Source organism: Callorhinus ursinus, unplaced genomic scaffold (genome assembly GCF_003265705.2).
Source record: "Callorhinus ursinus isolate GAN/ISIS: 27379988/994484 unplaced genomic scaffold, GSC_fseal_2.0 scaffold6, whole genome shotgun sequence".
Classification (NCBI taxonomy): domain Eukaryota; kingdom Metazoa; phylum Chordata; class Mammalia; order Carnivora; family Otariidae; genus Callorhinus; species Callorhinus ursinus.
Genome location: NW_027397068.1, coordinates 67,988,332 through 68,011,614, shown reverse-complemented (window position 1 = coordinate 68,011,614; position 23,283 = coordinate 67,988,332). Strand labels below are relative to the sequence as shown.

Genomic DNA, 23,283 nt, shown 5'->3' with positions numbered 1-23,283 from the left:
CCCACCCCCCACCACTCCAGCAACCCTCAGTTTGTTTCCTGAGATTAAGAATTCCTCATATCAGTGAGATCATATGATACATGTCTTTCTCTGATTGACTTATTTCACTCAGCATAACACCCTCCAGTTCCATCCACGTCATTGCAAATGGCAAGATCTCATTCCTTTTGATGGCTGCATAATATTCCATTGTGTATATATACCACATCTTCTTTATCCATTCCTCTGTTGATGGACATCTTGGCTCTTTCCACAGTTTGGCTATTGTGGACATTGCTGCTATAAACATTGGGGTGCACGTACCCCTTCGGATCCCTACATTTGTATCTTTGTGGTAAATACCCAGTAGTGCAATTGCTGGATCATATGGTAGCTCTATTTTCAACTGTTTGAGAAACCTCCATACTGTTTTCCAGAGTGGTTGCACCGGCTTGCATTCCCACCAATAGTGTAGGAGGGTTCCCCTTTCTCCGCATCCCCGCCAACATCTGTCGTTTCCTGACTTGTTAATTTTAGCCATTCTGACTGGTGTGAGGTGGTATCTCATTGAGGTTTTGATTTGCATTTCCCTGATGCCGAGCGATGGTGAGCACTTTTTCATGTGTCTGTTGGCCATTTGGATGTCTTCTTTGGAAAAATGTCTGTTCATGTCGTCTGCCCATTTCTTGATTGGATTATTTGTTCTTTGGGTGTTGAGTTTGATAAGTTCTTTATAGATTTTGGATACTAGCCCTTTATCTGATATGTCATTTGCAAATATTTGCTCCCATTCTGTTGGTTGTCTTTTGGTTTTGTTGACTGTTTCTTTTGCTGTGCAAAAGCTTTTTATCTTCATGAAATCCCAACAGTTCAGTTTTGCCATTGCTTCCCTTGCCTTTGGCGATGTTTCTAGGAAGAAGTTGCTGTGGCTGAGGTCGAAGAGGTTGCTACCTGTGTTCTCCTTTAGGATTTTGATGGACTCCTGTTTCACGTTTAGGTCCTTCAACCATTTGGAGTCTATTTTTGTGTGTGGTGTAAGGAAATGGTCCAGTTTCATTGTTCTGCATGTGGCTGCCCAATTTTCCCAACACCATTTGTGGAAGAGACTGTCTTTTTGCCATTGGACATTCTTTCCTGCTTTGTCGAAGATGAGTTAACCATAGAGTTGAGGGTCCATTTCTGGGCTCTCTATTCTGTTCCATTGATCTATGTGTCTGTTTTTGTGCCAGTACCATACTGTCTTGATGATGACAGCTTTGTAATAGAGCTGCAAGTCCGGAATTGTGATGCCGCCAGCTTTGCTTTTCTTTTTCAATATTCCTCTGGCTATTTGGGGTCTCTTCTGGTTGCATACAAATTTTAGGATTATTTGTTCCATGTCTTTGAAAAAAGTGGATGGTATTTTGATGGGGATTGCATTGAGTGTGTAGATTGGTCTAGGTAGCATTCACATCTTCACAATGTTTGTTCTTCCAATCCATGAACATGGAACGTTTTTCCATTTCTTTGTGTCTTCTTCAATTTCTTTCATGAGTATTTTATAGTTTTCTGAGTACAGATCCTTTGCCTCTTTGGTTAAATTTATATCTAGGTATCTTATGGTTTTGGGTGCAATTGTAAATGGGATCGACTCCGTGATTTGTCTCTCTTCTGTCTTGTTGTTGGTGTATAGGAATGCCACTGATTTCTGTGCATTGATTTTATATCCTGCCCCTTTACTGAATTCCTGTATGAGTTCTAGCAGTTTTGGGGTGGAGTCTTTTGGGTTTTCCACATACAGTATCATATCATCTGCAAAGAGTGAGAGTTTGACTTCCTCTTTGCCGATTTGGGTGCCTTTGATTTCTTTTTGTTGTCTGATTGCTGTGGCTAGGACTTCTAATACTACGTTGAATAGCAGTGGTGATAGTGGACATCCCTGCCACGTTCCTGACCGTAGGGGAAAAGCATTCAGCTTTTCCCCATTGAGAATGATATTCGCTATAGGTTTTTCATAGATGGCTTTTATGATATTGAGGTATGTACCCTCTATCCCTATACTCTGAAGAGTTTTGATCAAGAAAGGATGCTGTACTTTGTCAAATGCTTTTTCTGCATCTCTTGAGAGGATCATATGATTCTTGTTCTTTCTTTTGTTAATGTATTGTATCACGTTGATTGATTTGCGGATGTTGAACCAACCTTGCAGCCCAGGGATAAATCCCACTTGGTCGTGGTGAAGAATCCTTTTAATGTACTGTCGGATCCTATTGGCTAGTATTTTGGTGAGAATTTTTGCATCCATGTTCATCAAGGATATTGGTCTGTCATTCTCCTTTTTGATGGGGTCTTTGTCTGGTTTTGGGATCAAGGTAATGGTGGCCTCATAAAATGAGTTTGGAAGTTTTCCTTCCATTTCTATTTTTTGGAACAGTTTCAGGAGAATAGGTATTAATTCTTCTTTAAATGTCTGATAGAATTCCCCTGGGAAGCCCTCTGGCCCTGGGCTTTTGTTTGTTGGGAGATTTTTGATGACTGCTTCAATTTCCTTAGTGGTTATAGGTCTCTTCAGGATACCTATTTCTTCCTGGTTCAGTTTTGGTAGTTGATACATCTCTAGGAATGCACCCATTTCTTCCAGGTTATCTAATTTGCTGGCATAGAGTTGCTCATAATATGTTCTTATAATTGTTTGTATTTCTTTGGTGTTGGTTGTGATCGCTCCTCTTTCATTCATGATTTTGTTGATTTGGGTCATTTCTCTTTTCTTTTTGATAAGTCTGGCCAGGGGTTTATCAATCTTGATAAATTCTTTCAAAGAACCAGCTCCTAGTTTCGTTAATCTGTTCTACTGTTTTTTGGTTTCTATTTCATTGATTTCTGCTCTTATCTTTATTATTTCTCTTCTCCTGCTGGGTTTAGGCTTTATTTGCTGTTCTTTCTCCTGCTCCTTTAGGTGTAGGGTTAGGTTGTGTATTTGAGACCTTTCTTGTTTCTTGAGAAAGGCTTCTATTGCTATATACTTTCCTCTCAGGACTGCCTTTGCTGTATCTCAAAGATTTTGAACCGTTGTATTTTCATTTTCATTGGTTTCCATGAATTTTTAAATTCTTCTTTAATTTCCTGGTTGACCCATTCATTCTTTAGTAGGATGCCCTTTAGCCTCCATGTATTTGAGTTCTTTCCGACTTTCCTCTTGTGATTGAGTTCTAGTTTCAAAGCCTTGTGGTCTGAAAATATGCAGGGAATAATCCCAATCTTTTGGTACCAGTTGAGACCTGATTTGTGACCTAGGATGTGATCAATTCTGGAGAATATTCCATGGGCACTAGAGAAGAATGTGTATTCTGTTGCTTTGGGATGGAATGTTCTGAATATGTCTGTGAAGTCCATTTGGTCCAGTGTGTCGTTTAAAGTCTTTATGTCCTTGTTGATCTTTTGCTTAGATGATCTGTCCATTTCAGTCAGGGGGGTGTTAAAGTCCCCCACTATTATTGTATTGCTGTCAGTGTGTTTGCTTTTGTTATTAATTGGCTTATATAATTGGCTGCTCCCATGTTAGGGGCATAGATATTTACAATTGTTGGATCTTCTTGTTGGGTAGACCCTTTAAGTAGGATATAGTGTCTTTCTTCATCTCTTATTACAGTCTTTGTTTTAAAATCTAATTTGTCTGATATAAGGATTGCCACCCCAGCTTTCTTTTGGTGTCCATTAGCATGGTAAATGGTTTTCCACCCCCTCACTTTCAATCTGGGGGTGTCTTTGGGTCTAAAACGAGTCTCTTGCAGACAGCGTATCGATGGGTCTTGTTTTTTAATCCAATCTGACAGCCTGTGTCTTTTGATTGGGGCATTTAGCCCATTTACATTCAGGGTAACTATTGAAAGGTATGAATTTAGTGCCATTGTATTGCCTGTAAGGTGACTGTTACTGTATATTGTCTGTGTTCCTTTCTGATCTATGCTGCTTTTAGGCTCTCTCTTTGCTTAGCGGACCCCTTTCAATATTTCTTGGAGGGCTGGTTTCGTGTTTGCAAATTCCTTTAGTTTTTGTTTGTCCTGGAAGCTTTTTATTTCTCCTTCTATTTTCAATGTTAGCCTAGCTGGATATAGTATTCTTGGCTGCATATTTTTCTCGTTTAGTGCTCTGAAGATATCATGCCAGTCCTTTCTGGCCTGCCAGGTCTCTGTGGATAGATCTGTTGCCAGTCTAATGTTTCTACCATTGTAGGTTACATATCTCTTGTCCCGAGCTGCTTTCAGGATTTTCTCTTTGTCTCCGGGATTCGTAAGTTTTACTATTAGATGTCGGGGTGTTGACCTATTTTTATTGATTTTGAGAGGGGTTCTCTGTGCCTCCTGGATTTTGATGCCTGTTTCCTTCCTCACATTAGGGAAGTTCTCTGCTATTATTTGCTCCAATATACCTTCTGCCCCTCTCTTTCTTTCTTCTTTTTCTGGGATCCTAATTATTCTAATGTTGTTTCAACGTATTGTATCGCTTATCTCTCAAATTCTGCCCTCATGGTTCTGTAGTTGTTTCTCTCTCTTTTTCTCAGCCTCTTTATTGTCCATCATTTGGTCTTCTATATCGCTGATTCTCTCTTCTGCCTCATTTATCCTAGCAGTTAGTCCCCCATTTTTGATTGCACCTCATCAATAGCCTTTTTGATTTTGATTTGGTTAGATTTTCGTTCTTTTATTTCTCCAGAAAGCGTTTCTCTAATAACTTCCATGCTTTTTTCAAGCCCAGCTAGTATCTTTAAAGTCATGATTCTGAACTCTAGGTCCGACATCATACTAATGTCCGTATTGAGTAGGTCCCTGGCAGACGGTAATACCTTTTGTTCTTTTTGCTGAGGTGATTTTTTTCGTCTTGTCATTTTGTCCAGAGGAGAATAGATGAATGAAAGAACAAAATGCTAACAGGTTAACAACGTCCCCAGCAAATATACTCTATATAAGTCAGAAAAGACCTGAAACCAGGGGAAAAGAAAGGGAAAGAAAGAAAAAAGAAAGAGAAAAAAAAAAGATAAAAACAAAAACCGAACAATACAAAAATACCAGAATATGATCAAATATGATCAGTCTAGTGCGTAGATCAGTGTCACACACTAGATTTTGGGCGTATTTTGGTCTGTCAGAAAAAAGTGCCTCCTAAAATTTTAAAGGAAGAAAGACATATATACAAAATAAGGGTTGGTACAATGAAGGGATGGAAGATGACTCTAAACATGAAAATTATAAAAGATTTTATAAAAGGAATTGATAAGAGGTTGTTTGAAAAAAGAAAGAAGAAGATTTAAAAAAAAAAGAAAAAAAAAGGGAGAGAATGTGATCAGGCAGGAGACTAGAACAAAGCCATACACTAGTGATTTAGGGTATATTTTGATCCGTTAGAAGAAACTGTATCTCAAAATTTTAAAAAGAGAACAACTTTTATATATATGCCAAAAATAAGGGTAACTACTATGAAGGGATAAAATATGACTCTAAAAATGAAAAATTAAAAATGTTTTTTTAAAAAAGGGATTGATAAGATGGTGGTTGAAAAAGGGAAAAAAAATTAAAAAAAGTTAAAAAAATTAACTTTGAAAAACTAATGAATCATGGTAAAAAAGCCATGAATTCTATGTGCAGTATTCCCCTACCGCTGGAGTTCTCCCGTTCTCCTTGATGGGTAAACTTGGTCTTCGCTTGCTGGCTGTTTGTGCTGATCTTCTGGGGGAGGGGCCTGTTGCCGTGGTTCTGAAATGTCTTTGCGGGGGGGGGTGGGGGGGACTGGAATTGCCCCGCCCTTGTCGGTCTGGCCTAAGCAAGCTTGTTCGGGTTTGCTCTCAGGAGCTTTTTTTCCCTGCAAGTTCTCAGTACAGCTTTGGAGGACCAGGGTGGAAATGGTGGCCACCCAGTCTCCACCTGGAGGAGCTGAGAATTCGGGGCCCCGCTCCTTGGTGCGCCCCCAGAGAAAAGCAGTCACTCCGGTCTCCCTGGTCTCCGGCTGCACTCCGTGCTCACCCGGCCTGTGACCGAGTGTTTCTGTCTCTGGCACCTGACCCCGTGAGGAGTCTCCAAACCCAGCAGATCCCTGCGGTGCGCTCCTGCGCCGCCCTTCCCGGGGGAGGAAGGAAGTCTCCCCGGATCTTCCGCTTGTTGGGTCCCTGCTGGAGAAGCAGTGGCCCGAGTGGGCCGCAGATCACTGTTTATGGCAACCCCGAGCCGAGAGCCGGCGCCTCGGCTCCGTCTCTGCAGCCGGCTTCCCCGCTCCGATACCTGGGAGCTCTGCTGCACTCAGGCACCCCCAGTTTTTCTGTGACCCCGAGGGTCCTGAGACCACACTGTCCCGCGAGGGTTCCACCCCCCGCTTAGCCACTGGAGTGATGTCCCTCAGCGGAGCCGACTTCTAAAAGTTCCGATTTTGTGCTCCCTGGCTCTATCACTTGCCAGAAGCGGCCGACAGAGGCCCTGTGGGCAGTGTTTTGAGTAAAGGTAACAAAATGACAATAATGGACTTCTGCTTTTTTTGGTAGGGTTAGATGACTGCCTGCAGCAGTATGTCCACAAGTTTGAACGGGAGAAGATAAATGGAGAGCAGCTGCTGCAGATTTCCCATCAGGATCTTGAGGAGCTGGGGGTCACGCGAATTGGACACCAGGAACTTGTGTTGGAGGCTGTCGACCTTCTCTGTGCGCTGGTGAGTTCAGGAAAAGATGATCTGTGCCATGATTATGTCCTCTAGAACCTTACTTGCTTAAATCCTTAATGTTCGCGATTTGGTGTAGCATCGCTTTCTATTAATGCTCCATTGAAGTGAAGCATGAGCTGAAGACAACATAAAAAAGGAAGAAAAAGAATTGTTTTCTAGGTGAGGAGCAGGCAAACTGGCCTGCAGGTTAAGCCTGGCCCATTATTTTTGTCAATAAAGTTTTATCGGCACACAGCCACGCCCATGCATCTGTTATCTGCAGCTACTCTCCAGCCACAGCGGTCGAGTGGAGTAGTTGGGCCAGGGACCCTGTGTCTGCCAGAGTCCAGTGTATTTACTGTCTTGCCCTTTAAGAAGAAGCTTACCTTTTACAGAATAAAGTCAGTGTTAACAGTTTCATTTTCTTATCTTGTGTGGAGAGTACAAAGAGGGAGATCATCCTGAACGCCAGTGGCATCTTCTAAACTGAAATGAGAAATAGGTTCTGATTTTCATGTCTGTTTTTGTCACTATGAAAAGCTTTTTTATGTTTCCCAGGTATTTGTGATAAACTGATGCTCGTGCTTGCAGTCACCAACCTAGGAAGTGGTAGCTAGATGGGAAAAAAGGTGAACATAGCTACACTTTGCAGATGCTTGAGCTTTGGCTTGAACATAAGTGAGTTCAGTCCTGCCAGGTTCTGACTCTTGCATGGCACCCGTGGCTGCATGAGTGACTTTTTTAAGCATGGGCTAAAAGCTCCTGTGAGGGCATTGTGTTTACAAACTGGCTGCTGTGCGGTGGGATTCCACGTCTGTGTGCTACGATGCCATGTCAGGGATGCCGTTTCCCCAGCTGTCAGGATCTGGACCCGCTCCGCAGCATTCAGGCTGGGTTAAGTAATGCCATGAACCTGAGCCAGGGGTATATACAATTACATCACTGAGAATGGTGGGAAAGAATGTGCTCCCGATTATCTTGCCATTGCTGGTCTGCGTTCCGTTGATTATGTAACACTTGCCGCATTGTGCATATTCTTCTTCTTAAAATGGACAGAGCTTTGTCTCCCGCTCTGAGATGCGCTGCTCTTGTTTACAAAAGTAATGGGGAAATTATTTGTGGTTGATAAATGAGCTGCCACAGGGGAGACGCTGTGGCCAAAGTGGTGTGAGTGTTGGCCTGGGAGGCAGGCTTTCTGCATTCTAATCCTGGCTCTGCTACACGCTCCTCACTCTGTGACCTCCAGGGAAACGGGGGTGTCTGTTTTCCCCATCTGTACAGTAACACTCTCTGGATGTGGCAGGACTCTAACGTGTCTGTTGCATTGCCCAGAAGATGTCTTAGAGTCCTGTTTATTATTAAGGCTGTATGGTTTTCTTATATACAGTGAAAGATGTTTGAGTTTACTTTTATTGTACTTTCTGGGAAGCTCACTTTTCCATCTTTTCTGCTCATTTGATTTGTCTCTTTCAACTTCAAGGAAGGGCTTTGAGGTAAATGACTTTGCAGTCCACAATATGAGAGGTGAGGAGGAAGGGTCGATCCAAGGCACGCAGTGTATAGCAAGCCAGGTAATAAACATAGCAACCCCCTCTCTGCTCTTGCCCCTTCCCTACCTCTTAAAATATTGGCCTGAAATGAACAAAGCTGGACAAATGCCAGAACCTAAAGCTGCATTTTATCTCCTACAATTTCCTTCTAATTTCCTTTGCAGACAAAGTTTGACCTCAAACTCATTCTGGACATGCTTTGTGCAGCAAAGTGCCAGTGAATGCATTTGACAGGAGGGGCACAGGGGGGCTCTCAAATGAGTGTGCCTTTTCGGGGTTGGGGAGGGTTTTAGAGGGTTTGATTAAAATATTTTTTTTCTTCTTGATGTAATATCCTCCTAAAGTGTTCCTATTGAAATGCATATGTTAATTATTGTACTATCTATTTAATCTGTTTACACTATGGAGATCTTTGTATTTATAAATTGGTGATAATTCTTTGCCTTGAACAACCCAACCCTTGGGCCGTTCATGTATACTTGCAGTTGGCCCTGGGGTTATAAAAGAGGTGGTAATGTAAACTTAGTTTGGTGGATGTTGGTTTTGTGATGGACAGGAAATGAATAGAATGTAGAAGAAAGAGAGGAAAAAACAACCACTGGAAAGTTCTGGAAAGAACAGGGCAGATAGAATGGGTAAAAACCTAACATAGGGACTAGCTATTGGTAAAGATTCCAAAACCAGTGAGCAGATGGCCCACAGATAGCTAGTCATGGTTAGAGAAGAGAGCCAGGAGAGAACACCACTGCCTTTTGCAAATATCGACCATGGACTTGTATCATGAGGCTGAACCAAGACCACTTCTTAGGATTGAGTTCAGAGTCTGAGCCCAATTTTTCTCCACCTATCTGGAGCAGCCTCTTAGAGCTGCTCTTTCCAGTAGGACAACTATTCGCCACGTGCAACTGTTTAAATTAAGATAAATTAAAATGAAATAAAATTCACTTCCTTGGTCACACTAAGCTACATTTCAAGTGCTCATAGCTCCTGGTGGCTAGTATCTACCATATTTGGACAGTGCACATAGAGAACATTTTCCTACTTGCAACAAGTTCTGTTGACTAGCGCTGGTCTGGAGGGTGCGATCGAGAGTAAGAACAAGTATAATTGTAACCCATTTCCATTGCCAAATCAACCAAACCCTAGTTACCAAGGCAGGCACATATATATAATTGTATATAAGTTAATTAAATATTTTATAATTAAATATAAAACATTATATATATGTCTTAAAGATTTTATTTTGGAGAGAGAGCGCCCGTGCGTGTGCAAAGGGGGGAGGGGGAAGGAGAGAGACTCTCAAGCAAGACTACATGCCGAGCACGGGACTGGTTGCAAGGGTTCCCTCTCACAATCCCGATGAGATCAAGACCCCAGGCAGAAGCTTACCCAACTGAGCCCCACAGGTGCCCCATATTTTTAAGGTTGAAGTAGGTTGAGAAAGTGAACAAAGTAGGGATCAGTAACACATGTTAAGTGATGCCACCTAAATGTATGATTAAATGAAATACCTGTAATGTATTTACCTGCCCAGGGCACTTCTGTGCACTTGTATATCCCTGAGATTATTAATTTCCTCCTTTACCTACATCTATGGCAAATCATGAAAAAATGTTATCCTTCTTTATGGGGAAAAATCATGCCGGAAGAGTAATCTTTGCTGACAGTCTGAATTTAACTTGATCTTGCTTATGAGTGTATTAAATGCCTTTTGGAAAAAATGTGGAATATCTCTCTTAGGTTGTGACCAAACTGAGCCAAGTCAGTGAGATGGTTTAGGTTGTGTTTTCTCTGGCACTCCTTAATCACGTATATTAGATCATGGACAGGGTCGGGAGGAATGGGAAAAGAAGGTAGAAGAGAAGGAGAAGATTCGTCTTAGCCAAAATGTGTATAATTAAGGCACCAGAAGAGTGAGACTCTGCCTTTTTCCGTCTCTCCTGTCCCCCGCGTGCTTTCCCCAGCCAGACCAGGAAATACCGTCTCTCCTGTCCCCCGCGTGCTTTCCCCAGCCAGACCAGGAAATAACCCCCCAATGGCTAACCTCTGATGAAGCGAGATCTCAGCGGAAGGGTTTGTGTGTGTGTATAGATTTTCAGGGACTCATTTCATTTCTTACTTGGTTTGTATCTTCTTGTTACTTTTATCTTAGCACAATTTCTGAAGGGGACAAGTTTGAGGGAAAAGATTAATGAAGGTAATCAAATCTGGTCTGAGTAATTATTCATTTTCTGTTTTTCATTGTGGGGCACTTAAGTCAATAATCCTTTCCTGATTATGTTTCTACATTAGAGGTTCTCTTGAGCGAATATAATCAGTTTCTTGTTCTCTTCCTGTGTGGAATGGGGGCGGGAGGGGGGAGGGAAGGATTGTCCTTCCTTTGCTCCTTCTTTCTATCTTGTTAAAATTGTACTCCATCAGAGCTGCATCTCTCCCTCCTTCCAGTCCTATGATTTGTTTTGGGTGGGAAACCAGATTCAGAGCACATTGAGTGGAAAGGAAAAGAACCAGTTAACAAGAAGCTACACTCCCCCTTTATTTTAATATGAGAAGTGGTAGGTTTGTAGGAGATTGAGGTTTAACACTTCTTGCAACACTAAAATGCATTTAATCCTCTTTGAGTTCAAGAAGGAAATGTTGTGTGTAGTAATAAGAGTTCCAAGTCATTTCTGGTGACACTGATTCTAGAAAGCTGACTTTCCTGCTTTTAGTTCAGAACTCTTGATAGAAATTGGCAGGCTGAGTAATTGACTGAATGAGGGGACAGTTCCATTTAATCAGTCACAAGTCCTTCAAAACAAGCTTGTCACGTGGCTCTTTATCCATTCACTTGTGAGTCTTCGATTCTCTGGATTTAAAAAGCATGATGAAAATCCGTCTTTGTATTTTTGTCTTCTTTGTTGAAGGACAACATCATATTTTAGTCTGTAGAAAATGACAGGAAAAAACGAAGGAATATGAGGTTTGGATAGAACATTACTGTTAATACAGAACACTCATTTTTATTATGAAATTTTATTTCATTGAATTATGAAATTATGAATTTATTATGAAGATTTTAAAGCTTGCAAAAGACAGCCACCAGTTAACGGATCTGAGGAAGTATTCATTTTTATTTTATTTTTTTATTGTACTCCACTCTTTTCAAAATGTCTATCTAAATTTTTTAAAAAGCACTTTTTATTTTATTATAGGCAGCAACATAAATTTAAGCTTCATGAAAATTTCACTGCAGTGAAAACCCAGCTATAGTGTCCGTAGTCAGTGTCACCAGAAATTACTTGGAACTTTTATTACTATGCAAACATTGACTTCTTGAACATCAGGGGATTCGGCAGGTCACGATAGAATTTGGGGGGAGGTAAGCAGCTTGTTAGTTTGTGTGGATCCAAGGCCACTGGCCACTTTTCTTTTCCTCGTCTGTTACCCATCCTGTTTTCTGTTTTTTCCCTCTGTCCTCCCTTGGGCAGGGAGCGTGGACGGGGACCATGCAGCATGGTGATCGAAAGCTTGTGTCCTCGCTGCTGATGGCCTTCATTAGAATCCCACCTCTCCACAGAGGAGCTGTGTGACTTTGGGGAATTTATTTAATGGCTCTGTGCTTCAGTTTCCTCACCTGTAAAATAGAGATCCTATCATTTCCACCTTCGTGTGCTCTTTCCCTGAGATAATACTTGTTGGGCACTTGGCCCAGTCTCGAGACGGCAGAGAGTAAGTGTTCAATGATATTGGTCATTCTTTTATTCCCAACGTTTAAAGGGCACCATATTCTTGCTTTGGGGATGCTGTTGCAGCAGTATAACAGACCCCAGAAATATCTTCATTTTTTGTTAAAATAATGAAACACCAACTTGGGATATGTCCATGCAGCTGAATACAGAAATTCATCCTTCCCTCCCACCAAAGTCATCTCAGGTGTGGGTGTTGGGATTTGTTCTCTACCTATCACACGAGATTCATTCTTTCAAAGCACCTAAGTAAGTTGAACATTATTATCCAGAAAGAACACAGGTGAGAAACTCAAGAGATGGAAATTACATTTCAGGTGAATTGACGTTTGGTCAGTGTTGCTGTTTCTGGGCAAGTAAGTCTCACCTGATGGAAATTCATCCATTCAGGGGCTGCTTTGTTGTCTTCTGTGCTGCCAGTATGAGTGTGAGCCGGACACAGACCTCGGCCCTCTCGGACCTCACATCTCCATGGAGGAAGGTGGTGCCAAACAGGGTGGTTCAGAGAGGTGGCAGATCGGTGATGAGCTAGAGAGTGACCTGAGGGGGCATTTGGCAATGTCTGGAGACATCTTTGGTTGTCACAACTAGGGAGAAGGTGCTACTGGCCAGGGGTACTGCTCCGCATCTTGCGATGTACAGGCATCCTCCCTCTCCCCCTCACCCCAACCCAAACAGAGAACACTGGGCTTTAAATGTCAGTAGGGCTCAGGCTAAGGAACTTGCCCTAGAATGTCAAGGAAGCCTCAAAGAGGAGGGAGCCTTTGGGCTAGTAGGTAAATATAAAAAAGAGCTGTCCATGCGAATATTTGTGGCAGGAGCATTTGAAAAGAGGAACTAGCAAGGACAAAGTCCCTGGGACAGGAGTATGCTGGAGGAAGGACAGAAGAGGCTGGAGTGGGTAAGATCAGCACTGTGGGTAAATCATGTAGGGTTTTGTGACTGTCGTAGGAGTTACTCAGGTTGCTCAGTGGGCTTTTGCGTTATTACGAGAGTTTGGATGTTGTTGATTGTCTTGAATTTTTCCCTTTGATTTTATTTTCCACAGAATTATGGCCTGGAAACTGATAATATGAAGAACTTAGTTCTGAAACTGCGAGCATCTTCCCACAACTTACAAAATTACATAAGTAGCCGGAGGAAAAGTCCGGCTTATGATGGAAACACTTCCCACAAGCCCCCCAATGAGTTCCTGACTTCTGTGGTGGAGCTAATAGGTGCTGCTAAGGCCTTGTTGGCTTGGCTGGACCGGTAAGTGATGCATGCGCTTGACGGTCCGATCAGGGGAGGGCCCGAGCCGCACACAGCCCTGTCCGTTGTCTTAGGGAAATGAGCTGGTGTCTCTTTCCTGTCCCTTCCACTGCACCGCTGCGGGAGTTCTGGCTCAGTGGGGGATTTCTGGGTCCCTTTGGAAGCTACCGAAAGGGTGAATAGCAGGAACAAATTAAGCTCCCCTTGGGGAAGGCCTGGAACCATGTGGAAGCTGTGCATCACTGTGGTTAAACGTTTGTGATTATTTGGTTGGTCTGTAGGCTGTCAGTTGACCTCTGAAGGGACATGAATTCTCTTGGCTCCTTTTCTGAAGTGCTCTTATCTAGCACTTCTCTGTCTCTTTTCTGTTCAGATTCCTGTTTTTGAGAGGAAACAGTTGCATGACCAGTCTTTGAAACCAGCCTGTGGTGTGGCTGTGCTTCTCAGCATACCGTGCGGGATCCCAGTACCCCCACCCCTTTTTTAAAAGAATGTTTGTTGCTTTCTAGGGCTCCATTTACAGGGATCACGGATTTCTCAGTAACGAAGAACAAAATCATTCAGCTTTGCCTGGACCTGACAACTACCGTCCAGAAGGTCAGTACGTCACTGTTGCTTTTTAACACCGTTTCCTCCCTCTGCCCTGTTCTCTTCTTCAGAGGACTCACATGCTTTTTGCTTTTCTGCCCCTCGCCATTTTTTTTCCCATCCCAACTGGGGAGAGAGAGGAAAGGCTTTTAATTAGACACTTTGTACAGATGGTTTCTAGAAAGTGACCAGTGGCCTTTACATAGAAGATTACCTTCTTTTGTTTTAAAATAGTTGAGCTAATAGGCCTGTACTTTCTCTAAACTGTTCAAGCACTTAATTTTTTTAAATAGAAACTCTGGAGGAACTATGTGACGTAAAGTTAAGGAATGCTAAGGAGGGAAGGAGCACGAGAAGGATTGAGGTGGAATTCAGGTTTAGGTATGGGGCTGGAGTGACCCTCCGTGAGAAGGTGACTCTTGTCTGGAGGGAGTGGGCTTCTTAACGTCGTCTTGGGGTGTTTTTCTGGTAGTCACAGAAGTGTTGATTATTATGAACTGATGGTAGAAAAAAGTCTCCGCATGGGAGGTACAGATCCTGAGCTGGTCACGTCAGGAGAAGGCTGCCCGCCGAGCATTCTCATCACACTTGCCCCTTCTTCGGGCCTCACACCGCCTGGCACATGAGAAGTGGTGACTTTTAAATGTGTGTTTAAACAAATGAGACAGTGCTTTTGACAAATCAGCTGATGAGACTTTGTCACTTGTTGGAAGAAGTTTAACCCAAACTTAGGGGACAGAAGGGGTATTGTTTTTGTTTTCCCTTTGGTGCTCATTGAACATGTGCTTCAGAGACAGATAGCCACACGTTCAAATCCTACCTCTACCACTAATTAGTCCTGGGACCTTGGACAAGTCACTTAAAACTTAGGAACCTCAATTTTTTTGTCTGTAAAATGGGAATACTAATATTTACCTTACCAGATGATTTGGCAGGATTTCTAGAAGTTATTATTAAATAAGGAAAAAAGTGTAATGTAATGACAAATGGTGACCCCCCCAATATGGAAGTGTATGTATATATGTATTTATAATACACATCCAAAAGCTTGTGTACGAAGGAGTAAGTACAGTAGGCAATTTGGAAGAAAAGTTGGGTTTACTTTGGCAGGGAGAGAAGTGGGGATGGAGCATAGGAGCCAAGGCCCCTCCACCCCAGGAAGGAAAAGAAACACTTCTTTCATTTACAAGGAATATTATGTGACCACATGTATGTATTTGTGTAAAATTGGATATAGAGAAATATTGTAAAGTATTTTATTTTAAAATAATAATATCTACCTCAAAAGATTGGTATGAAGATTAAATGAGATGTAATACATGTAAAGCACAGTGCCCACAAGAAATAAGAGCATATAATAGGAAATATAAAAAATCACACCTTGTACTGGTTTTCTGGAAACAAATTTGATGGTTTAAGGAGAGAAAGTTGACAAGTGTGTTGCTCTTTTCTTTCTGTTTTTGGTTTTTTGTTGTTGTTTATTTAAATTTGAACAATTTTTAAGGATGGAGACTGGCAAAATATGAATATACATGGGAATATCATTTTATGGACTTAGATTGAGAAAGATGTTTAGCTCTTGTGAACATATGTTGTCTTTAGCAATTAGAGAACACAGGTGCCTTGGCAAGTGGACTATTTGTGTGCACATGGATTAGAAATAACAAACTTGATGAATGAGCCAAACGCCTTTTTCTATGTGCCATGTGATGGCAGCGACAAGACTGAATGAGCCAGGAGACTTCACACTCTCTTCCAGCAAGGGGACGTACAGTTTTCTTCAAAACTTCTTGGCAGAAGGTCTCTTGACTTTTCTGGAAGAAACCCGTCTTTTCCATTTATTCCTTTTCTCTGGGAAATTGAAGGAATGAAAGTTGTGTCCTTCTTTTCCGGTGACAAGGAACATGTTCTCCTTGGGTCTTTCTTTCGTCTCCTTCTGCTCCTTTCTCTCGTCCGTATGTTGCCGTCCACCCTCCTCTTTCTTGTCACGTTGTCTGCATCCTTCTGTTGAAGGATAATGTGTCCATCTCCTGATCTGAAGGGTGAAGAGTTGCTGCTTTTTCCCCTGGGAAGAGCCTGCACCATTCTTGTAAGTGCGCCTCAGCTGCCGTCCCACGCCAAGTGCATGGAGAGAGCTCCAGTCCAGTTTTCAGGCTCTACCGTCGGACAAAGGAAACTGGGGTGGGAAGGCGTTGGGCTCTGTACCTTCAGTCTGTCCTCATAAAGTTGCGATGACATGGAAACTGCAGTCACAGTGGTGAGAGACGAAATGGCAGTGGCAGGCACCAGAGTTCCACTGGGGGAAAAATGGGGGGAATGAGCAATAGAAAGCCCAGGAGGACTGAACAGAAAGTGAAGTGGCCACAGAAGCAGAGGAGGAAGAAGCCCCGAGAGCATTTATTGGGTGCTAGTTGTGTCTCAGGTGCGTGCGACATCTTTGACGCCTGTTACCGCGTTGACTTCTCAGCAGATCTCGGAGCTAGGGTTTATCATGCCCGCTTTACAGAGGAAGAGACACAGCATGGAGAGGGTGACAGGTTGCTGAAGAAGGTAGAATGAGGAAGAGCCATGGAGGGAAGGGGCATCCGATGGTGGCCCCGGTGTGGTCCCTGCCAGGCAGGCTGGTCTGAGTCTGTTGATCCGGGTGACCAAGGAATGTGACAGAGGTCGGTCCCACTGTCTGGATCCTGAGGGGTGACTCGGTTCCAGAACTTCTTTTTCCCATTCCATTGCCTTTATGCCAAACAACATGAAGTCATGCCTGCAGCTGCTTCCTCCCAGTAGGAACGGGTGTGGGAACCCACGTTCATGGTGGCAGAAGGTAAAAAGGGAGCTCTTTCACATGCTGACTGGAACAGTTTTGGGAGGCAGGAGAGCCCCTCTCATGCCTTGGTTCCAGTGCCACAGGGAGCCCATTTTCTTGGCGGCTTCTTGGATCTGTCAGGGAGTCAAGTGTCAAGAACCACGAGGGCCCACAGCCACCTCGAATCGTGGGCCCTGGTGTATTGAGAGGAGCTGTCTGTCTGCGGGTGATTATCTCATGAGGGTGACAGGGCTCACACCATTTTGGTATTTGTCATGAAAAGTCACAAACACCTATTATTAGTTTTATTTCTAGCACAAGACCGCATACGTATTCTGTTTGCTAAAATTGATATTTATTTAATAATTCTGTCTTTCTGATGGTTTTAATAGCGGTTGACTCGTTGTGGTAGTTGATGGTTTAGTTCTGTGCACAAGAGGGAGAAGAAGCAGCACATTTTTAAGCTATGATTATTCTATTTTACAGAAGTTGCTCCTGTAGTTTGAGTTTATATCAGATTCATGCATGTAAAAATACATTTCTAAATTGCTTTTTTTAAGTGTGTTCTTACTTGGCTGCTCTTTTCCTGAGAATCAGTGTAAATTTTGGGAGCAGTGGAAAATTATTGTTTTCCCACATTTTTTAATCTAGTAGAGAATTTTCTTAGGAAGACACCGAAAATCTGGTTACAAAATCCTATAGGGTAGAATATCGTACATTTCTAACCCGACCCCCACCCCCCTAGTGGTAGTAGAAAAATGACTTCAAATGACTTTTGAATGAAGTGAAAATCTTTGACAATTCCAACAGAGTTGATTAATATGTACATGAAATAATTAGGATGTCCTAGTTTGGGATCAGACTTAATGGTGCAAAATAAAGTCTAAAGAATCTAGTCCCCTTTTTTTTCTGCATACTCTGCCACGTAGATGGGAAACCTCTGCTGTAGACCAGTTCTAAAGGTTTATTGTGAGAGTTTGACATCGGTGGCTTCACTGTGACCACTTTTAGATAGGACAGCGGTGACTCCTGTAATCAGTCAACTGGGTTCGTACAGTTCTGAGTCTTTTGTTCTTAAGCTGAGTAAATAATGCTTTGCATTCCAGCCCTTTATTTGATGTCATCAATAGCATACCTCAAGACCACTTTTTTGGCAGCGTGTTAATGAATGTTTTGTTGAACCTTTTTCATTTATTAAGGACTGAGATATCTGATTTAATCTCAGTGGTGCTTAAAATAAACTTCTGTGGCTATGTTTACTGAAGCCCTTATTTGAAAGCTATTCTTATAGGCAGGCCCAGAGCTAAAAGATTCCTGGCTTGTTGACCAAGGGCTGGCTGAGCGCAGGGTCATGTTTGGGAGCCATTGTCAGGTTTCTTGGACTTGACTTCTGGCTTACTACTCTCTGCCCTGTCTAGATGGTCGGTGGATTTCAGTTCATTTTTCATAGGTTTTCTGATTAAATAATTGGTCAAATATGTTCCTTGGATGATAAACTCCTTCGGTCAGGAGAAACCAGAGCCTTAGGAGGAGTTGGAGTTGGCCCCGCTCTGTACCCTCTCTATTCAGTGCAGGACTCCTTGGGCTGCAGGGTGAGGAAGGACCATCCTGGGCTCCAGGAAGTACCTATAGAGCTAAGCCAACAGTTTTTGGAAGTTTCTAGCTCTTATGGTTTTCTTTTTCTTTTTTCCTTCTTTAGGATTGCCTTGTAGCAGAAATGGAGGATAAAGTTTTAACCGTAGTAAGTATACCTTTTACAAGTTACTGTAAAATTCCTTTCCCCAAACCAGTGGGACTCAACATCAATTCAAGCAAAAACTCTGTGGCTGATTCCTTCAGGATATATTTTGAAATATTGGCTTTTTGGGAGTTGAGTCTATTAATTTAGGTCGAAAGGGAAGAATAAAAGTTATTTAATAACAAGAAAATGACTACTGTGAAAATTCCTGTGCTTGGGTAAATGGGGGTCTCTGTCTCCTCTGAACATTTCATTAGGTACAGTTATACTTAAATTACTAGGTAGCCTGTTAATCAGGGGTACACTGATCTGCAGATTTCTCTTGAGGAACATTTTGATTAAAAAAAAAAAATCCTTGGCAAAAACCTTATGATGGAGGAGGGGGGAATGTGCTGTGATTGTTTAAAGAGATTTTGTGACTATTCATCATCGCTTCCTCCCTTTGACATAAGCTGGCCTGTGCTCTTTTGATAAGGCCTTCCTCCCACTGATGTTGAGGAATTTAGCAATGAAACAGCTATAAATATATTTTCCATAAATAGGGAGGCTAAACAAATTGGGGGAATATAAGAAGTGTCACTTCTTGGATTCTCCCCCTTGGAAAAAAAAAATCCCTCTTTGGAATTTCCTGATTTCTTTGGTGGCTTAATTTTGAAAGGTTAGATGAATCTGACTGGAGGAAACCACCACACATAACCACGGTTATTTCTACATGGAGACCACTTACTAAGGATCTTCGTGTCTCAAAAATTTTACCTTGTCAACGTTCAGGGTCAGAGAATGTGAGCCATCACTAAAAAGATCATACACCCTAAATGTAAAGCACAAATCTATGTATCTCCTAGATGATACCAGGAGAAAATCTAGGTTGACCTTGTGTTTGCCAGTGAATTTTTAATACAACACCAAAGATAGAATCCATGAAAGAAAAATTAATAAGGTAGATCTCCTTGAGATGGAACATTCTGCTCCATGAAATGCAGTGTTAAGAGGACGAAAAGACAAGCCACAAACTCGGAACAAGTATTTTTAAAACACATATCAGATAAAGAACTTGTCTCCAAAATATACAAAGAACTGTTAAAACTCAATAATAAGAAAATAAACCCAGTTAAAAAGTGGGCAAAGTATCTGTACGGACGCCTCACCAAAGAAGATAGGCATTTGACAAATGAATATAGGGAACGGTGTTCAATGTCATGTTTCGTTAGGGAATTGCAAATTAAAACAATAGTGAGACAACACTACACACCTATTAGAATAACTGAAATCCAAAACATGACAACACCAAATGCTGGCAAGGATTGGAGAAGTAGGAGCTCTTGTTCATTGCTGGTGGGAATGCAGAATGGTACAGCCCCTTTGGAAGACACTGCAACAGTTTCTTGCAAAACCACGCGTATTCTTACCCTACAATCTAGCAGTTAGACCCTTGGGTATTTACCTGATCACGGAAACCTGTACAGAATGTTGTGGCAGCTTTATTCATAATTGCCAAAACTTGGAAGCAGCCAAGATGTCCTCCAGTAAGTGACTGTATAATCTGGCACATCCAGACAATAGAATATTGTTCAGAATATTCAGAATATTCAATATTATTCATAAAAAGAAATGATCTATAAAGCTATGAAAAGATATGGAGGAAACTTAAAGGCACCTTACCAAAGGAAGGAAGCCAACCTGAAAAGACTACATATTGTAGGATTCTAATTATTTGGTATTCTGGAAGAAGCCAAACCGCAGAGACAGTAAATCAGTGATTGGCAAGGGTTCATTGTGGGGGCGGCGAGAGAGGTGAAGCAGGGGGTTTTTAGGTAGTGAAACTAGTCTGTACGGTACGACAGTGGTAGATGCATGACATGCGATTGTGGGAACCTGTAGAACTGTACACCACAAAAAGTGAACCCTCATGGAAACTGTGGACTTTCTGTTGATAATAAGGTACCAATTTTGGTTCCTCAGTTGTAACAGATGTGCCATATTAATGCAAAATGTTTTTTATATCTTGTTCTTATTAGCCGTCTTATAGGTATTATTGGAAATTGCGTTGGGGTGGGGAAGTATAGAGAAACTCTGTACTTTATGCTCAGTTTTTCTGTAAATCCAAAATTACTCTAAAAATAAAATCTATTAAAAAAAAGCAGTTACAGACAAAAAAATTTTTTTTAACCTTGTGAGTATTTGATATGCACCAAATGTGAGTGATCGCTGAGACACTATGCAGACGGCTGGGAAGAAGTGACTTCCGCTGCCAAACGGGGGTTTCTGTACAGCGTCTGCTCTTCAGTGGCCGTAATTCTTGGAAGAGCTGCACTCTTTAAACAAAGCCCATTTCCACCGATTGCAAATACGAAGTCCAAATCCCTTGGCTCCATGGAGTAGCATTATTAAAATGATTGCTGGCCGGAGCTGAAGATTGTAGGGCAAGTGCATTTCTTTAAAATTCAGCTTGAGATAAACTTGGTTAATGATTGAACCTTTCCTATTTGCCTCTGCCAACCTTGAGGTCAAGGTTTTAAATGGCATCTGTGACAAAACAATACAATCTACTACGGATCCTGTTATGAGCCAGTGTGCATGTCTGGAGGAGGTTCACTTGCCGAACGTTAAACCTGGGGAAGGCCTGGTAAGAATTCTAGAAAGACTTGTTTTCTTTCTTTCTCTTTCTTTCTTTCTTTCTCTTTCTCTCTTTCTTTCTTTCTTTTTCTTTCTTTTTCTTTCTTTCCTTCCTTCCTTCCTTCCTTCCTTCCTTCTTTCTTTCTTTCTTTTTTAAAATTTTTTAAAGATTTCATTTATTTATTTGGAAGAGAGAGAGAGAGATTGAGAGAACAAGTGGGGGGAGGGGTAAAGGGAGAAGCAGATCCCTTGCAGAGCAGGGAGCCTGATGCTGGACTCAGTCCCAGGCCTGGGGATCATGACCTGAGCCGAAGGCAGATGCTTAACTGACTGAGCCACCCAAGGGCCCGAAACACTTGTTTTCTTTTCAAATGATAACATATCGTCATTTATTAAAGTTTTTTTCCTGATTCCTTATTGCTTTTACTATGATTCTGAATAGAATTAAATTAGATTGTCTTCCATTATGTAGTTAGGAATTTGCCATCTTGAGCTGTTGATATGTTTTATGTCTTCAAAGTGTAAAAATACAGTTTTTGAACTGTATTCTCATATCTTGAAGGAATTGTCTTAACAGTTTTATTTTAAGATTCAGCCATGCAAGGAGATATAAAACATTTACACAAAGGAAAGATGGTCTCTGGGTGCAAAACAGCATCTGCTCTGAAAGTTTATATTAGCACTTAGGATGAATGTGAGAAGAGATGGAGGAACAGCATGGTTTCTTAAAAAAAAGTCCAGAACTGGATGAGCCCTCCACTGACAGGCCCTGAGCATACAAACAGGTAGATTCCTGGCTACCTGCATCCGTGCCTCGATACCTAGATCTTCCGGTCCCTCGCCTGCCTCGGGCGTGATTCATTTACTGAGATTGAAGTGGAGAAAGTGTGAGGCTCCTCGATGAGCTTGAGAGAGCTGGGTTTCCTCATCTGACGGAAGTGAACGGTAATCATTACTGCCTCACAGAGTTGTTGAGAGTATTAAAGTAGAGGAGGAGTGCTGGGCCTCAGCTGCTGGGGGCTGTGCAGGTACCGGTACCGGCACTGAGGAGGAGGGGGAGGAGGAGGAGGAAGGCCTAGTGTGTAGGTAGCCGTGGGGAGATGCGGAGGTAGCCTCTGCTCTCAAGAAAACAAAAGTCCACTGACTATCGATAAGTTCACAGTCTTAGTACGTAGAAATATACATGTTGAGACGTCTTGGCTTCAGAGTAAATGATGGATTATTAAGCGGGGAAGACTTCCTGGAGGTGAGTTTATAGTTATGGTTCGAAGTTATGGCAGAGAATGCCCCAAGTGGGCGGAAGTGGGCTTGCTGTTTTAGGTGGTGAAGTTCTATGAGCAAATGCTTTGGAAGGAGGAGTCCCATAGGCCGGGACAGGCGGATTCCTGTGTGAATGAAAGAAACAGGAAGGGAGAGGAATGGGGAGATCCTTGAAGGTGTTAGCATTTGATGAGATTCTCATTACAGAGTGGTGTAGGTTGCTGACCAGGGCAAGTTCCGGGTCAAAATGATTTCTGAGGAAGATCTATGTTATTGCAAATTTGATACCAGAGCGAGCAACTACTCTGCCCAGTCAACTTTTTGCTCTTTTCCCCCATCTTATAAAAGTTTAATAAAAATTTTTTATATGTGATACATCAAACAGTGGAAATGTTTCCTCCATGGTATGGTATTCACCTGTGAGTTTGTCTTTATGCTTCCCCTTAAAATGGAGGGGTGCCTGTTTCTGACTTACTCCCTATGTTGTGTTGCTTAATAATCTTTGCTCATATTTCCTGGTCTGGGTTGTTAGTGGCTTAAACAAGTCACCCATGATGACTGCTGATCCCCCATTTGTCTGAATGTATTGTGTCACCAGGCAAAGAGATGGTCAGGAGAGAACAGTCCTTGTTTGAAATGCCTTATTCATTCCGCAAGTCCGAGAAAGTATCTTCTGAGTCCCCAGAGTTATGGCAAAATTCTCTGTGCCTGGTACACAAATTATAATACCAGAGAGATCCGGCTCCGGATTTCTTTCATGAGTGTTTCCCTTTGTTAGCTCCCCTTCACTGCTCCTTGGCTCTGGTTTCCCAGTGTTTCAGGAGGCTTAGAAATGAGCGTTATTCTGAAGCGATTGCCTTTAATGTTTTATAAGATGAAGTCTCCCTGGCGGCTATGTTTGTAAATGTTGGAGTAATGAGTTAATATGTTTGTGACTCACTCTAGGGCATGTACATCAAATCAACCTATGATGGATTGCACGTGATTACTGGAACCACAGAGAACGTAAGTGCGCCTATCCGTTAAATGTAAAAGCTATTATGTGTTTAAACAGATGTGACACACAGTCCTTATACTTTTCGTTCAAACGTGTGCATCGTATTTTAT

The 23,283-nt window shown here is 42.1% G+C and overlaps 1 protein-coding gene across 7 annotated transcripts in view; it reads left to right on the top strand.

The window, feature by feature from the left end:
* Positions 1–23,283, top strand: part of CNKSR3 (CNKSR family member 3) — a 134,509-nt gene that overhangs the window by 90,393 nt on the left and 20,833 nt on the right. For 5 of the 7 annotated variants that reach the window (XM_073894121.1, XM_073894120.1, XM_073894125.1 and 2 more), the window contains 6 exons: positions 6,488–6,651; positions 12,969–13,171; positions 13,681–13,768; positions 18,262–18,303; positions 20,807–20,926; positions 23,122–23,181. In XM_073894121.1, the coding sequence (XP_073750222.1) occupies positions 12,993–13,171; positions 13,681–13,768; positions 18,262–18,303; positions 20,807–20,926; positions 23,122–23,181 (489 nt within the window). In that variant the 5' untranslated portion in view covers positions 6,488–6,651; positions 12,969–12,992. Of the gene's footprint in view, positions 1–6,487; positions 6,652–12,968; positions 13,172–13,680; positions 13,769–15,914; positions 16,017–16,068; positions 16,182–18,261; positions 18,304–20,806; positions 20,927–23,121; positions 23,182–23,283 lie in introns of those variants that run through there. The other 2 variants (XM_073894123.1, XM_073894124.1) reach the window with 2 other exon arrangements.